Below are 17,775 nucleotides of genomic sequence, written 5' to 3'. Positions count from 1 at the left end.
CTTGGTATGTGTGATTATGCTCTACACATGATATGATTTCGCTTGATGTTCTATTGATGTTCGCTTGATGTTCTATTAATGTTCGCTTAACGTACTAACATTATTTTGATGCATTGTAAAAACTATTTTGTATTTTCTGCACAAATATTAGATTTGCAAAATTTTATTACGTCCATAGTTGACATAATAATTGATTAATTCATTTTCAGCGCCTTAGATCATCCCTGAATTAACGGTAATGCCCCAATTTTAAAGAAGTATCACCTAATATCACTGCTAATGGATCGGAATTTCTTGCTGCATACTTTCTGTCATATTAAAATAGTTGAACAGTTTAATTTCTGTTACATTTTTATTAGAGACTAGGAATTGTTATACATTATAATTGGCCATGTCCATCGACTTTACTTGTGAAGAGACGACTACAGAAGACACTTCTGCCATGGAAGACGTTACTACTGAGACTGATCGCTCTTCAGATTCCATCTACTCATTACCACAGAGTGTTCATCTTCCATCACGGAATCTTGGCTATAACTGTATATTAGTTAGTATATCAAGCTTTGTAATTGGTATTTTCGGCCTAGTGGATTCTAATCATAAATACAATCCCGCAATGGCTATTGCCGTTAATGTTTGGGGAGCGATCTTGGTAAGTGCTACCAAGTAATCATAACAGGATACCGGTAGCAGGGATAATTCAAATGTTAAAATTATGAGGCTTATGTAAATGATAAATTTAAAGTAGATTCATCTTACAGGATATTTTCCTTTATTTAATTCCGGGCGCTGTCTCTTATAGTATATTCCAAGCGGATATTATTCTATTATTAGTCAAAAAAATGAAACCAAGCCCCATTTGGTAAGATTTCAGTCCAATGACTGAATTATCGTTGTTGTAGTAGTATTCAATCTCATGTAGTGATATTACTTTGTATAAATTACTTTTACTATACTGCATTACGTTAAAACATTTAATTAAGTAATTGCATAGCTCTTACATTTTCGAATTCTCTTATTCCGTTTATATTGTAAACCTTAGCTACACTGCTTCTACTTTTTCTCCCTTATTACGTTGATCACATCATCTATCCAACTTGGTATTAATCTATCATCAAACTTGAATCTTAAAAATTCTGAAGTCCGAGAATCAACTCTGTGGTTCAATGTTGTTTCGGCTATCATTGGAGTAATTCAGTTTATAACAGGAAGTTGTTTTATCTATATGCTTACGAAACATGTTTATGGCCCTGCTGCAATCAAAGTAAGTATTAGCAAAGATTAAACTGATGAATATCCAATTTTATAGTTTTTAGACTAAAAATTTAAGTCGTTAGCCTCGTCATTTCACTTCGAAATCTTTTTCAAGAACCGGTGAAAAATACATTTGCTGGAGTAGAGTTACGTTCGCTAGGAAAGAAAAGTGTAGTCTTAGATAGCTACATCTACGAGTATATCCATGTAATGCTCTAATAGATTCGCGCTACTATTACGTTAGCATATAACCTTATTCAATTCCTATAAATACCAAACTAGGCTGATTCATTCTGAATCCATTGGTAACTCCAAAATAGCATGACCTCTGCGTTGTTACTTTACATAAGAGCTCACTTAACAACTTGTCATTGACAATACATGTATCCCGTTTATGTCTTCTATGCAGGCAATATGCCATACTGAAGAATCGTGAATTATATTGAAATTTGGTGGTGATTAATTACTCAGAGCTGGTTAATCTTGCATGTTTTCGATATTAATTGATGTATTGTATTTGTATACCTCAAAATACAGTACCGCCCACTGTACATGGTTGCAAATGCCCCAGCCTAAATTAATTCGTTATCACTGATTATGAAGATATTAAAATAAGTCATTACGATAATGTCTTGATAAAAATAATAAATTATTGGTAATCTTGCATTTTATAGCCGTAAGAATCACTTTCAGAGTTAAGTTCGCATGATACTATTTAATTTTGTTAACATAAAGTGGCCAACGTCAATGGTTCATCCATTATATTTGTTATTGATATTGCTTAGGCAAAATTGCCCTCACTGTATTTTAGCCTTCAATTAGTATGCACCGAATTCGGTATGTACGTGTACAGCTCAGTGAGGGCTACCGAACAGCATCAATTTGGTGGAGGAACGCCATTACTTGTTGGAGAAAAGGAGAAATGGCGATTTTGTGCTGCAAAAATCTGAGCTTCTGCGCACGGATCGTTTAAAGGTTCACCACGGTACGAATTGCTGTTGCTGTGCTTTACTCTACCTGCGTTACGGCCAATTTCATACTAAATTCTGTTTTCGCAGCGTATGTTTTTGTATGGAAAAGTCTAGAAATGGGTGCGCAAGACTGCAAAATAAGCTCTGTCATGAAAGTTACCTTAATAAACCCTTTAATTCGCGCAGCCGCTATCGCAGTTGCTCTTAGACTTCTTGTTGCCGTATGGAAACAATACAGTTTGTATGATAAGCATTTAAAATACTGTTGCAGACAGTAGAACAAATATATTTGCTTGCTAAATGCAATAGCCTTGCACCATTGCATGCTTAGAAACATTCCACGTAAGCTTTTTTGGTGATATAGCCTTGTAGTACCAGGGATTTACAGTACAGTAACATTACAGTACTGTAAGCTCTGCAATGAAAGTTACATTCAAATACTGTTGCAGACAGTAGAACAAATATATTTGCTTGCTAAATGCAATAGCCTTGCACCATTGCATGCTTAGAAACATTCCAAGTAAGCTTTATTGGTTATATAGCCTTGTAGTACCAGGGATTTACAGTACAATACAGTACTGTTAAGCTCTGTAATGAAAGTTACCTTCAAATACTGTTGCAGACAGTAGAACAAATATATTTGCTTGCTAAATGCAATAGCCTTGTACCATTGCATGCTTAGAAACATTCCACGTAAGCTTTTTTGGTGATATAGCCTTGTAGTACCAGGGATTTACAGTACAGTAACATTACAGTACTGTAAGCTCTGCAATGAAAGTTACATTCAAATACTGTTGCAGACAGTAGAACAAATATATTTGCTTGCTAAATGCAATAGCCTTGCACCATTGCATGCTTAGAAACATTCCACGTAAGCTTTATCGGTTATATAGCCTTGTAGTACCAGGGATTTACAGTACAGTAACATTACAGTACTGTTAAGCTCTGTAACGAAAGTTACCTTCAAATACTGTTGCAGACAGTAGAACAAATATATTTGCTTGCTAAATGCAATAGCCTTGCACCATTGCATGCTTAGAAACATTCCAAGTAAGCTTTTTTGGTTATATAGCCCTATAATACCAGGGATTTACAGTACAGTACAGTAACATTACAGTACAGTACTGTTAAGCTCTGTAATGAAAGTTACCTTCAAATGCTGTTGCAGACAGTAGAACAAATATACTGTATTTGCTTGCTAAATGCAATAGCCGATGCAATGGCACGGCGCAAGCTCCAAACCTTTCTCATATGAGTACAGTACAGTACAGTACAATACGCTACAGTATATTACTCTACGTTTTGACTGTACTGTACACTGTACACTGTACAGTTCAGGTAAAGTACTGTACTGTACAGTACTGCAGATGTCTGGTAGCTGTCCGTCATCCTCGTCGTAGCTGATGATAAAGTTTGCTGCAGCAGCTTAAAAATTAGCTCACTTCCGACGTTGACTTGGCAACCTTTAGGCCACTTGAAAGTGAACGCATACAAAGTAGGCTGCTGCTGGGTTAAATCTCCAATCGAAACACTGCACAATCGACGCTTTAATATTCACTATTGGCAAGTTAAGTCAACTCTGTTACGTATCTGAACTACGAAGAGAATCGATGGCACTGCAAAATTTGTTCGACTATCCTGACAATTCATCGGAAGAAATCTTGCAAACGATAATGCAAGCGAAAGATGCGATGGTTGAAAATCTTACGGACAAATCACGCCTGTTGATGAACCCTATGACCAAGATCGCGATGAATTAGTGATGGTACTACAGGGCCAAGCTAAATTAAAGCTCAAAGATCAAGACGAAATTGTCTTAACCAAAGGAGATATCCTTAACATTCCTAAACATACTCTGCACTGGGTTACTTATACTTCAACGCAACCACCTGTGGTTTGGTTGGCGATACACTATAATGCTGAATCATCAAATGAATAATCGTGACGATGGAAGCAACCTGTAAAAGAAGTTCTGTAGGATGTCAGTATCTTAAAACACGAAAGGTTCATCATACAGAGATCTCTATAACATAATTTCAAAGTGTTCTTTATCCCCCAGTGCATCCAAGCTCTAATCCATAGTTGCTTTAACATCATGGAATACTGAGGAGTGAATGGACACTATAAATACAAATCCCATAACATTACTCTACTTCCTTATTAATCTTCATACGGCTATCATTGCAACGTCAGTCAAAATTTGCTGCTCAGACACCTTATTTGTGTCGCCAGGCAAATACCGTAAATTTGAAATGAAGTACAATCCTCAATCTGGTTAATTCTTTATTATTACTTCTAAGTACTTGTAAACTGTACCGTAAAAATTGGAAGAAATGTGCATTAACATCTTTTAATAGTTTGTATCTCTATCAATACTGGTTACATTTAACTGTGGTCGTTGAAATAAGTTGTCATGCTGAACGCCATAACTAAAGTTATACCTAAATTATGCATAATCATGTTTGTTCTACAATTATTGCACCTGTAATAAGGTCTGAACCAAGATTCATTCATTTCTGAAACTGGATTTGACTGTTGAACTTAATCATCTTAAAAGCAACGGTTGAAAGCTCGTCGTTATTAAGCGATTATAATTGCCCCACTTCTTTAGTTCCACCCGAACGCATTGAATGCTCTGCTTATTCTCACAAAACTTGTTGTGGTAGCATCTACTATTTAATACTGTACGTGTACAATCATTGAACTGATTTGGAGTGATTACATGTCAATAATATGCTTTCAAATTACAATTCTCTTGATAAGTAACCTGTATAAACGGACGGTAACCATTCTACTAATATACTCTCGAATAGGACTCGTTAGCGTATTGGAGTCGAGTCTTTCTTTTCTTTAAATATTTAAGAATAAATGATGCACTGTTCTGTAAATACTGTACAGTATTTGCTTTGCTACCCCCACTTTACATATAAAATTGGAAGCCTAAACTGGGTAGAAAACTACTAACTACATTTGCAACGAGTACGATACTATAATTATATCCAATTCCCTTATATTTAGATACATCCTCTGCGTTAAACCGACCAGGCAGGTCTTCATAGGAGCACCATACAGGATTACATTTTGCACTAATTTAAACTCCGTTGATATTGTGAGCTACCCGAGTTGTGCAGACGATTTTCCCAAAATAAGATCAGATCATTAGAAAGTAAACATTCAAGATAATAACACAAGCAGTGATCCATTCACGAAAACTGTATCCAGGTAGGATCCAAGTCGCCAATTTGTGGCAAACTAAATGGCATATACGAGCGCAGTTGAAGTAACATTAGCTACCGAAAGCTTGCAATAAATAAAGCTAAGTCGTCAAACTTCCATAACAAATCATGACCACCAGTTTTCATCATCCATATAATTTCTCTACTGGAGATAACAAGCTAGTAAACTCTGAATGAGTAAAACCTTCTTAGACCAAATTTATCGAATAAACTAAATAATACGCCCCAGGACATCAGTATAACCTTATCGGAACTTTTCAGCTATTACAGATAACTTAATAATTATACAGCTTAAAAATTATGGTCAATGATTAACGATATCTCTATATCATCTGTTATCAAATGCAGTATTATCATAGATAGTTGCTACTCTTATTACATCAGAGCTTGTATTGTTACTGTCATTTGAGGAGATCGCTAATAAATACTGCTTAATAGAATGTACTACTAGATATAGCTATCAATTGGTATTTAAAATGATGCTGGATGATGTAAAAGAGCTCAAGTATACACACTTGTCCATATCTTAAATCACCATGATAGGTTTAGAACTGCGAAATCAATTTTAAGATAATTTATTATCTGCGAATCAAGTAGATACCACTAGTTGTAAATCATTTTCTAAAATATTACTTCTAGGTTTAATTATAATTGAGGAATGCTGCATGTTGATTTGAGACATTGGAGTTAAAAGTTATCAAGATTTAGATCTCTACCTATATTTCAGGACTCACTAGTTAAGACTAAGCTTCGTTAATTATTTTATGCTACCTTGCTTCTCTACCAAAATTTGTTGTTAGACAATAAACTTTCAAGTTTGGAGTCTTGACGTACTGCAATAAAGTAACTGTCTTAATGTTATACTAGTACTTTTACAAGTTTAAAAGATGGAGTACGGTAATTTACCAATTATTATGCAACCATATTTTATTGAACACCATTTCTTTAAATAGTGATCTCAGTAAAATAGAACCAGTAGGCGTTCAATTGCTTCATAATTGGTTTAAGAGCATATTGATTGTTTGATAATGACTCATCGCTAGATATCAATGCCGCCTATAGTGTAGTATCGTAGCACACTTAACAACTTGAAGATTTGATAATTTTATTCCTTGAATGCATAGCTTTAACACGAAAGCACAATCTTATATAAGATTTACTTGAAGGTGCATAGATATTTATAAGAATTAATCATATTATTGAGTAAATATACCGTTAGTAAAGCTTTCATTTAGTATACACTAGAAAATTTTTCCCTAGCAAAATATCATCGCTAATTATTCTACTCTCAAGCATTTTATTTTGACGCCATTTAAAATATTTACAGAAGGTGAGCAAATGAAATGAATTTTCATGTAGATATAATAAAATCCATCATCAATTATAATATCAGATAATTGGCCAAAATATCATTGATCGTTATTTTTTTCTTTTTTTTTTTCTTTCGCGACATTACCAACGCTTTGCTAAGATTATGAGCCAACAACCAGTCGATTCAGCTTCTCAGCCTACTTACGGAACAACTCCATCTGATGATCCATCTGCAAAATTAATTCAACAACAGCCAAATGAGGATAAGCCAAGCATTAACTGGGCACCATCTCCAGACAGTGCTGTAGAATGTCCACCTGGATTGGAATATCTCGCTCAAATTGATACTTTACTGATTCGAGAAGACGTCGGAGTCTTTCAGTGTAAGCTTACATCTAGCCTAGTGTTAACATTATCATCCCTATATCATTCTGAAAATTTACCTCCAAATCGTAAGAGTACGATGTCTAATATATTTTTGATATCGTAGCTACAAAAATGATAGTATTTAAATATTTGAGCAATAGATGATTAGATCATTTTTCAGTACTAGATATTTTCTGATTTACAGATTTGTAGTGAATATGCTAAATATAATACACTTATTCATGTTTGTATCTACGGTAGTCTGCAGAGTTAATCTGTGGGCAACATGGGAAGAATTATAATGTATCCCTAAATTCTGAGTTGAGATTTAATTATTTTACTTAATAAGTATAGCAAAGCAGCCTGTGAGACAAATGATTCGTTATACCCTTCCTTTCACTAGATTTAATTAATAGATCGCGCTTCTATTTTTGCATCAGTAAAAAATTTAAGCATGCGCGTAAATTTATTCTAGTTCAGGAATAGCTTTTATTAATGAAATTTTGAGTTTATTTCAAATGCAAATATGTTAACGTTAGCTTAAAAGTAACAATTTAACGTGCTGTGCTTATCAATCGATTAGTAAATCCAATTGCTGCGATATATGGCTTTTATTACCGTACTGTAGAGCGAGTTATAGCAAATTGTAAAACAGTCTTAAGAATACGTTTTCATATTTAAATCATAGCAATAGAATCCAGTCTGGTATTTTTATTGTTTAATTTAAGGTATACAATGAAAAAGTTAACTCTATTTAGCGACTTTCAATACCCTTCACTGGCGTTTATGAAAGATTCTGAAACAAATAAAATAATAGCCATAAGCTCGAAAATCATAACAGATTTCAATACTAATATCTTAATTATATCAAATTAAAAGTAATGACCGATATCGAGACGGCTAATACCTACGTCGTTAGAAATAAACAAGGACAGCAAATATACTACGTCAGCGAAGGTAAGACTGACATATATACTGATTTAGAATCAAATTCCATAAATACAAATGGAAAATATTGAATTCATGCTTTCTGGCTTTCTGGAATTTCCTAAAGTCAAGTTGCTTCGTTGTTAGAAATCAATTGTTGTGATTTGCAATGTTGCGGTGAGGGACGCCCTTTCGAAATGAGAATATTCGATAACACTAAAAAGGAAGTTATTCACCTTTCAAGACCACTACGATGCAATTCTTGCTGCTGCTGGTGTTGTTGTTTACAAGAACTAACAGTAGAAGCACCTCCCGGCAATCGAATTGGCAAAGTAAACATGGAGTACGTCGTGCACAAATATTTTGCAGTACAGTATATTATATCCGGCGTAAACCTATTAGTTTATGTGTTTTGATTCTAAGGCATAAAGCGTAGAATGATGGAAATTTCTGTAGAGCATCTAATATTTTACGACTTTACGTATACTTAACTTTCTCAATCATTTCCGATGGCTAATGATAACCCATATTAACATCAATCATTTACGTAAATATTTTACATTTTATATTTGTAGTTGGTCGCCATGCTGGCCTTCCTTTACAGTCACCGATGAAAATGACGAAACTACTTTTACCTTGAAAGGACCATGCATCACTTGTTCATGCGGCAATGATGTTGAATTTGACGTAGGTCTAAAGATTTTGAGTAAAATTTAGCACGGATAGAACGTACACATCATGTTTACGACTCTAGTCTAACACTATCTCTCAAGCGACTACTATTTATAAGAATACTCTTCCATTATAACTATGTAAGAGGACCAAACGATATATCTGATTTATTCTGATAGCTAGATAGAATTTTCAAAATAATGAATGAGTCATTGGTTAATTTTATTATGCATCAGCAATAATGCAGTAGTTATTTGCTACCGCGCTTATAATATGTTAGATCAGCAATGATGAAACCTATTAAATGACTGTCATCAAGACTTACAAATATACGGCATAAAATTTTAAATTTATTTAGCAGATTTTTCAGTTACTTCAACGCTTAAAAGATAGTATACTGTATCTGATGTAGATAATATTGATTGAAGAAGATATCTGCTTATTGAATAAGAAAAAATTTTGATCCTATATTTAAGGCTCAAATTTTAAAATAATGGATAATTCTAAACCCTGTTTCATATCGCTTATCCGTTATTATTGATGGGCTGTTTAGCAAAAATCTATTTAAAACTGAATCATCTTACAATATGTAATTTAGGTGCATGATACAAATGATGAAAAAGTTGGTAGAATTGCTAAAGAATGGGCGGGCTTATTAAAGGAAGCTTTAACCGATGCGGATAACTTTGCTATAACATGTATAACATAAATTTTAAACTGACTATAAGACAATGAAATAATTTTTAATTTCATTCAACGTAATACTCATCATCTTCTTCAAAAATGTTATAATCGTATGGTTAGTTCCAGAAAGTACTGAAGTCAAGAATAAGGCGGTCTTACTAGGAGCGATCTTTTTAATTGTAAGTTTTTATATCACGAATAGATAATTCGTGTCCTATGATAAAGTAGTTTTTCGTTCATGATTTAAAGTAATGCTATATACTGTACTGTAAGTTACTTTCTTCGATTGAATTGATATCATACGTATTTTGTTTCAACCGTCACCATTGATATCTGGTTATTGAATTATGATCATGCAGCTTATGTCTGAAGAGTTTTCAACTCATATTAACAATAATAAATAATGTATTCCGCAGGACTTTATCTACTTTGGAAAGCGCGGACGCGACGATAATTAATGCAAAACTATTCTGTTGGTATATTGCAAGATGAAAGCAATCTAGGGAATAAACTGTATTTAAGCAGACTTTATATGCTTGAATGTATTGCACGTAAAGTTAGTTGTTCATAATCCATATTCTTTTTTATACTGGTTATCAAATGGTTTTACGGTCCACTTTTACCGGTTGTTTAAGGTATTATTTTTATCCATTCAATCTTACAGTAGTAGTCTTTCGATAGTCTTTAAGTGCATGGCCTATCTTTATTAGCAAATTATTTATAAAAAAAAGAATACAAGTATGTGCAAGTACGCTTCCTGATGCCAATTGAATGGGAAATATAAAGGAAATTAAATAAATTAGTACGAGAGTGGAAATTCCATCGTTACAGCACCTGACAGCGCTACACGCAAGGGTGGCCAAGAAAGGCCATTAGGCTTCTTTAATATTTAAAATGTTGAATAATCGCCTATGCTTTTATTAGTACGACAGTGGAAATTCCGTCGTTATAGTACCTGATAGGGCTGCTGCTACACGCAAGGTGGCCAAGAAAGGCCAGTGGGTTTCTTTTCGTGTTTAGCAGAAGCTTAAATATCCAGAAACGCCTATGCTCTTATTAGTACGACAGTGGAAATTCCGTCGTTATAGTACCTGATAGGGCTGTAGCTACACGCAAGGTGGCCAAGAAAGGCCAGTGGGTTTCTTTTTCGTGTTTAGCAAAAGCTTAAATATCGAAAATGTTGTAAACACCTACGCTCTTATTAGTACGACAGTGGAAATTCCGTCGTTATAGTACCTGATAGGGCTGCAGCTACACGCAAGGTGGCCAAGAAAGGCCAGTGGGTTTCTTTTTCGTGTTTAGCAAAAGCTTAAATATCGAAAATGTTGTATAAATGCCTATGCTCTTATTAGTACGACTGTAAAAATTTTGTCATTACATAAGATCCTGACAACGCTACAGCCATAGGCAAGGGTGGCCAAGAAAGGCCAGTGGGTTTCTTTCCGTGGTTAGCAAAAGCTTTAAATATCGAAAAACGCCTATGCTCTTATTAGTACGACAGTGGAAATTCCGTCGTTATAGCACCTGACAGGGCTACACGCAAGGTGGCCAAGAAAGACCAATGGATTTCTTTTCGTGCTTAGCAAAAGCTTAAATATCGAAAAACGCCTATGCTCTTATTAGTACGACTGTGGAAATTTTGTCATTACATAAGATCCTGACAACGCTACAGCCATAGGCAAGGGTGGCCAAGAAAGGCCAGTGGATTTCTTTTCGTGCTTAGCAAAAGCTTAAATATCGAAAAACGCCTATGCTCTTATTAGTACGACTGTGGAAATTTTGTCATTACATAAGATCCTGACAACGCTACAGCCATAGGCAAGGGTGGCCAAGAAAGGCCAATGGGTTTCTTTTCGTAAATGCCTATGCTCTTATTAGTACGACTGTGGAAATTTTGTCATTACATAAGATCCTGACAACGCTACAGCCATAGGCAAAGGTGGCCAAGAAAGGCCAGTGGATTTCTTTTCGTGCTTAGCAAAAGCTTAAATATCGAAAAACGCCTATGCTCTTATTAGTACGACTGTGGAAATTTTGTCATTACATAAGATCCTGACAACGCTACAGCCATAGGCAAGGGTGGCCAAGAAAGGCCAATGGGTTTCTTTTCGTAAATGCCTATGCTCTTATTAGTACGACTGTGGAAATTTTGTCATTACATAAGATCCTGACAACGCTACAGCCATAGGCAAGGGTGGCCAAGAAAGGCCAGTGGATTTCTTTTCGTGCTTAGCAAAAGCTTAAATATCGAAAAACGCCTATGCTCTTATTAGTACGACTGTGGAAATTTTGTCATTACATAAGATCCTGACAACGCTACAGCCATAGGCAAGGGTGGCCAAGAAAGGCCAATGGGTTTCTTTTCGTAAATGCCTATGCTCTTATTAGTACGACTGTGGAAATTTTGTCATTACATAAGATCCTGACAACGCTACAGCCATAGGCAAAGGTGGCCAAGAAAGGCCAAAGGGTTTCTTTTCGTGGTTGGGCATGGCCCTCCTCCGTTTGTAGCTTTGTTCTTGTTTACACTAGACTGCTTGTGCATAGTCTGCTGTACTGTATAAATTATCCCTGTTTATTCAGTCCATTGGTTCGGTAGAGTGTACATTAAAGTCAAGTCAGGTACACGACACTGGGCACGGCAATGAGTGTAGGCCACAACAACACTGTTGGTTTGTTCCACACTCATTGCCGTAGGCAGGGTAAGCGATTTACATACGATAGTACTTGGACATTTTGCAGATCAATACAATCGCAGAAATTGATATTTAGCTTGGAAAAACCCAACTTGCGCTAGAATTGATTACTCTATTCTGCTAAAGAAGAGTCTTTTCAATATCAAGTGGTAGCTTGTGATATTCAACATTGTTCGAAATTCGATCAACATTCAATCGTTGTGCTATTGCTGGGAAAATGGAAGAAAAGAGCGGACAACCAGAAGCGATAGGAGGTGTTGCTGTTGGATTTGCTCAACCGGGAAATTCGGCAGTAGTAAGCCAACCCCAAGGCCAGCCACCAGTTCAATGGATGCCAACACCGACTGTTATTCCTGTTGGTTGCCCACCTGGTCTAGAATATCTAAGTCAGATCGATCAACTATTAATTCATCAAGTTGTGGAAATTTTTGAAGGTAACCCAAACCTTGGCAAACGTGAATAAATGAGTTACAAGATTGAAACTGCACAGTAAAGCACATTTTCAATATCTACAATAGTACACGGTAAAGAGTGAAAAACAAGACACTAAGGCTATCTAACGTACGCCTATTTCAAATTTCACATAGTCCTTCTAATGAGCTCACAAAAATAGTATTCTCCAAGTATCTCTTTGCACTTTTTTGTCTGTCTATCTCACGTTGCCCTCACCCCAAACAACCTCGAAAATTGTCTAGACTTCTTATAGTAAATAGTCCATGTCGCTGATGCAATGCATTTTTATTTTTTCTCTTTACTCTTAAATTATACCAGTAAATACATTTCTTTACACTTTTTTTGTCTACTATCTCATCATCTACTCCTCACCCAACGCAACTTAGAAAATTGTCTAGTAAATATACTCTACATAATGCGAATGATCGTGCCAAAGTATCCCAAATGATACATAAATTTCATACTAATCTACATTATAGTAAATGTACGGTATATGATGCCAAGTAAAAAAATACAAGTATACTCCGTATTCCGTAGTTCGCCAAGTAGAACAAGCACCGAATCTACTCGTCTTGAATACTGCTTGTCCATGGAAAAGTCAGAGATATACGCAACTTTCATGCTAATCTACAGTATATTAAATGTACTGTGTGTGATGCAAAAGTAAAAAAGTGCAAGTATAATCAGTATACTGTAGTTCGCCAAGTAGAGCAAGCAGCGAATCTACTCGTATTGAATCGTCCCTGTCCATGGAAAAGTCAGAGATATACGTAACTTTCATACTAATCTACAGTATATTAAATGTACTTATGCGATGCAAAAGTAAATAAGTACAAGTACAATCAGTATTCCGTAGTTGGCCAAGTAGAACCAACAGCGAATCTACTCGTATTGAATCGTTCTTGTCCATGGAAAAGTCAAAGATATACATAAGTTTGATGCTAATCTACAGTATATTAATTAAATGGGCTGTATGGGATGCAAAAGTAAAAAAGTACCAGTACAATCAGTATTCCGTAGTTAGCCAAGTAGAACAAGCGGCAAATCTACTTGTATTGAATAGTCCATGCCCATGGAAAAATCAGAGACGTTGATGCGGCGTATTAATTATTTTTTATTTTTTCTCTCTTGTGTTCGACTGTACTAGAAAAGACATTGACATTTCTGTTTAGTATTATTGTTGCTTGATTAAATAAATATAACCATTATGACGAGTATATACAGTATGCGTTACCATGTGATATAGTCGTGCTGTATGTACATATAAAACACAGAGAAATTTATTTACGTCCGCCTTGTCCTAATTTTGTTGATTCTGTTGACATTTATTACTGAGTTGTTAGTTTGCATAAGTACTGTTGTACAATCTTTGGCACAGTACTGACATTAATAACAAGAACTAAAGTCATTTACTTCTACTGAATGTGGGGATACGATATCAACTGAGATCGGGAAAGCAAGTGGAGCAATTATAGTTAAATAAACTAATAATATCCCCCACTTGCTAACTTGTAATACTGTAGTATTGACAAGATAGATATAGCACCTCGTGAATGAATTGATCACATACTGTACAGTGTGCAATGCTGCGTATTGCTATTTTTCATAAAATGAAAAGGGTCATGTTGTCAAACGTGCAAGTCTTCTGGTCTTAATAATTACCAAAGGAATAGAAATATTACTCCTCTTTCGTGCAATAGCATTGTGTTTTAGTCTTAGTTTTAGTGGAAATTAGCTATCTGGATGGAAATAGTTGCCTTATAACGTTACTGAAAGTGCAAACCGCTTACGATCTTTTTACAGTATTATCATTAGTGGCATTTTACTGGCAGGCAGAAAGTAATAATGATGTATCTATTTAATTTATTTTATATACTACTACATTAATTATACTGTATTATTTGCCGTCTAGTAGGATATCACTGTCATAATAACTTTTAGAACTAATAGAATCAACTTTTGCTACTTTATCGCTACTCATCCCCGTCTAGAAATGTTACTTCTTTCTTCCTTTTATCTAGAATATCTTCATTGTGGCCTTACTAATCTGCAATTCCTGTACGCTACTACTGTTTTATCAATATCCATCCACAATCGATTGTCCATTAAGAGTTTTTAGTACAATTCCAATCTTTATTATAGTCCCTGTTGTAGGATTTTTATCCAAAAATGGATTCAATTATAATTATTATACATTTTAGTAATAGCATACGCGCATTCTCACGCAAAGTGTGTCGCTTGTCAATTTAAAAAAAACGTGTTGATCAACTAATTAAGTCTAATTAATTAATGAGAAAATTGCATATACATGAAATTATACTTTTTATTATGTACCTTCAATAGGGTCCATTTATCCTTTGATCATTTTTCATTTCAGCCCATTAGTTCAATCTATTAGACTGTAGTATATGATATACGTACAGTATAGTACTCATATAAGTTTGCAGCGATGGTATTCATCCACTATAACTGTAATATAATAACATTTTACTAATAACTACTGCATCTGTATCTTTATAGTGATGACCAACTGGGAAACATTGAATAGATTCACGGTCAAGAATACCATGGGACAACAAGTTTTTTTCGCTGCTGAAAGTAGGTATCATTTAATAAGGGATATACGGTATATCTTTGATATAGAGAATGATACTGTAATGTATATTTAGCATCGAGCAAAAGCAGAATGATGAAGTGATCCTCATTATATGCTCAACAGACCGAAACTGTGCTCGTAAAAATACTGTAATTATCTGCTACAAAAAAAGACTCGATTTATCATATTTTTCAGTTTATATTCATAATTTCAAAATAATAAACTACTTCTGCCATATTAATGCAATAGAAAATGACTGCCTCAACCTGCAATGCTGTGGGCCTATACGATCGTTTGAAATGAGCATTACAGACAACAGTAACCGGGAAATCATTCATTTAGTTCGTCCTCTACGATGTGATGAGTGCTGCTTTCCGTGCTGTTTGCAAGAAATGGAAGTTCAATCTCCGCCTGGCACTACCATCGGTTATATTGAGCAAAAGTAAGGAGGAGATAATTATTCAAAGTTAATATACAGTTGTTACATAAGTAGTTAATCTATTGTTGATATTTCAAGATGGACCATAATCTTTCCGGAGTTTAATATTATGGATGCTAACAAAAACGTACTGTTGAAAATCAAGGGACCTTGCTGGACTTGTTCTTGCTGTAAAGACGTTAATTTTGAGGTAGGTAACATGAAATTACTCCTAAACAGCTATTTAGAACATGTTCATGGTCCTGCGTTTTTAGGTTACTAAAAGCCATCATAGTTTTATATGAACGCTAACAATTTCGCTAGAAAGCGTAACTTGTTGTCATTAAACAAGTATATCGTACGTATTTATGAAGTTCGTCGCTTTCATTAATGTTCGTATTAAGGTAACTTCTGCTGATGGCAGTCAATCTGTTGGTAGAATTACTAAGCAGTGGTCTGGATTGGCAAAGGAAGTATTTACGGATGCTGACAACTTCGGAATTAGTTGTAAGAAATACTATCAGTTACATTTTATCTTAGCTATTGCTTATATCCATCGAACAAATACTCTCACTATTTCATGATATCAGTTCTTACTCTGCATGTCCAAAATCAATGCAGATCATTTTTTCATGTATAACACAGTAGTATGTAATGGAAATACACTCGTATGTCAGATTACTCAAATGCTACAAGCTGCATCAAAAATAGAATTTACAGCGGCTGTTTCCTAATTATTATTATGAATTATATACGCATATTATGCCGTGTTTATGAAACGATAGGTAACTTTTTAGCGATTATTTATCACATAATTTTGACTTTGCTATCTTGGATTTCAATTATCTACGTTAGTTCCAATGGACCTGGACGTAAAAGCGAAGGCTACTTTATTGGGAGCTGTCTTTCTTATTGTAAGATTATCGTTTAATCACGCTAAATAAATTTTTCTTATAAAATAACTTTCTTTTCCTTCCCTGATGCGCCGTAAGACCTTTAAATATGAATGCAGTTCCATCTTTAGTACTCATTCATTTTAGTGGAGTATAGTAGTTCCTGACTCAATTTACAGTACGATAACATACTTGGAACTAAAATCATTGCTTTAATACAAACCGTTAATTTACATTTATAATTTGGACACAAATATGTTTATTAATAACCTGATTTTCTTTTGCAAACAGGATTTCATGTTCTTTGAAGACAGCTGCAATAATAATAATTACGGTGGCAGTAATTAGAAAGTTTTTATCAGATCATCGTAACAAATGCGAAATTTTTAAACTGAACTATCTCGTAGTTATTTTTAAAATAGAATAAAACCATCAATTATTTGAATTTAAGATAATAGAAATGTAAATCCTTAAATTATTAGTGCTCTAATAACTTAATTACCGTACATATCAGCGATTGGTATTATGTGAAGGGTAATTCAGCCAATGTAATTTTTAATTTGTTCGTCAATTCTCAATGGCATTTTAAATTTCCTCACATCTCACGGTATTATACAGTATCTGTTTCGTTTTGTTGTTTTAATATTCAATCTTGTAGAAAATAAATTTTTTTTAGAATAGATAACTGACGGCATAGAATATTTTCTGAAGCTAGTCGGAATTGACGGAGATGTATTGCTGTAGCACCGTAGTATAGTTATAGAATAATTATAGCAAGCACTATATAATGCTATCAAGATGTTGTTAACAAAAGTATGATTAGAACCGCGACAGGAATGGTTTGGTAGCTTTCTTTCTCTAGTGATATATATTTAACCTAGAGTTGCTATGCACTAGTATCGAATATAGGTTAATAAATATTAATTTGAAAGCAAGATCAACTTATACCATAAACTGGTAGAGATTACCTTACAATCGATTCTATGCTGCTACAATCCCCTATTAGTTGTGCTATAGAAAGTTTTGATGAGAAGCTAAAGATTTTGAGATCGGCCTATAGCCACGCAGACATTGCGATGCTATGAAAATGGGTATTCAAATTCAGCCCAAATAGAGCGTCATTTGATGTGCACAAATACTAATAAAATCTGTAGTTAAGGTTAGTTTTGGATAATACCTAGGACGACTCGTATGTATGAGATACTTTAATGCAAACGCGCGATCCGGTAAAATTTTAGCTGGAATTACATTTATCTCTTAACCTTACAGATGCTGTATTACGAACTCGTGCCCATATA

General features: G+C 34.6%; 3 protein-coding genes across 3 annotated transcripts; all 3 read left to right on the top strand.

Moving 5' to 3' along the window:
* Window positions 1–391: 391 nt before the first annotated feature.
* Window positions 392–2,204, top strand: TRIADDRAFT_56019 (uncharacterized protein; the record flags this gene model as incomplete). The annotated part of the gene is made up of 4 exons (XM_002112177.1): window positions 392–652; window positions 803–862; window positions 1,043–1,264; window positions 2,040–2,204. The coding sequence occupies 4 exons, from the start codon at window positions 392–394 to the stop codon at window positions 2,202–2,204; spliced, it is 708 nt and encodes a 235-aa protein (XP_002112213.1).
* Window positions 2,205–6,935: 4,731 nt separating this feature from the next.
* On the top strand, window positions 6,936–9,879 carry TRIADDRAFT_24095 (uncharacterized protein; the record flags this gene model as incomplete). Its single annotated transcript, XM_002112176.1, has 7 exons — window positions 6,936–7,155; window positions 8,018–8,095; window positions 8,213–8,408; window positions 8,641–8,752; window positions 9,336–9,435; window positions 9,542–9,600; window positions 9,838–9,879. 7 exons carry the CDS (start codon window positions 6,936–6,938, stop codon window positions 9,877–9,879), a joined length of 807 nt encoding a protein of 268 aa, XP_002112212.1.
* Window positions 9,880–12,448: 2,569 nt separating this feature from the next.
* On the top strand, window positions 12,449–16,825 carry TRIADDRAFT_24229 (uncharacterized protein; the record flags this gene model as incomplete). Its single annotated transcript, XM_002112175.1, has 8 exons — window positions 12,449–12,572; window positions 13,277–13,315; window positions 15,091–15,168; window positions 15,416–15,608; window positions 15,684–15,795; window positions 15,989–16,091; window positions 16,440–16,498; window positions 16,769–16,825. 8 exons carry the CDS (start codon window positions 12,449–12,451, stop codon window positions 16,823–16,825), a joined length of 765 nt encoding a protein of 254 aa, XP_002112211.1.
* Between the last annotated feature and the right edge of the window lie 950 nt (window positions 16,826–17,775).

Source organism: Trichoplax adhaerens, genomic scaffold (assembly GCF_000150275.1).
Source record: "Trichoplax adhaerens TRIADscaffold_4 genomic scaffold, whole genome shotgun sequence".
Classification (NCBI taxonomy): domain Eukaryota; kingdom Metazoa; phylum Placozoa; class Uniplacotomia; order Trichoplacea; family Trichoplacidae; genus Trichoplax; species Trichoplax adhaerens.
This window is presented reverse-complemented; position numbering and strand designations above follow the sequence as displayed.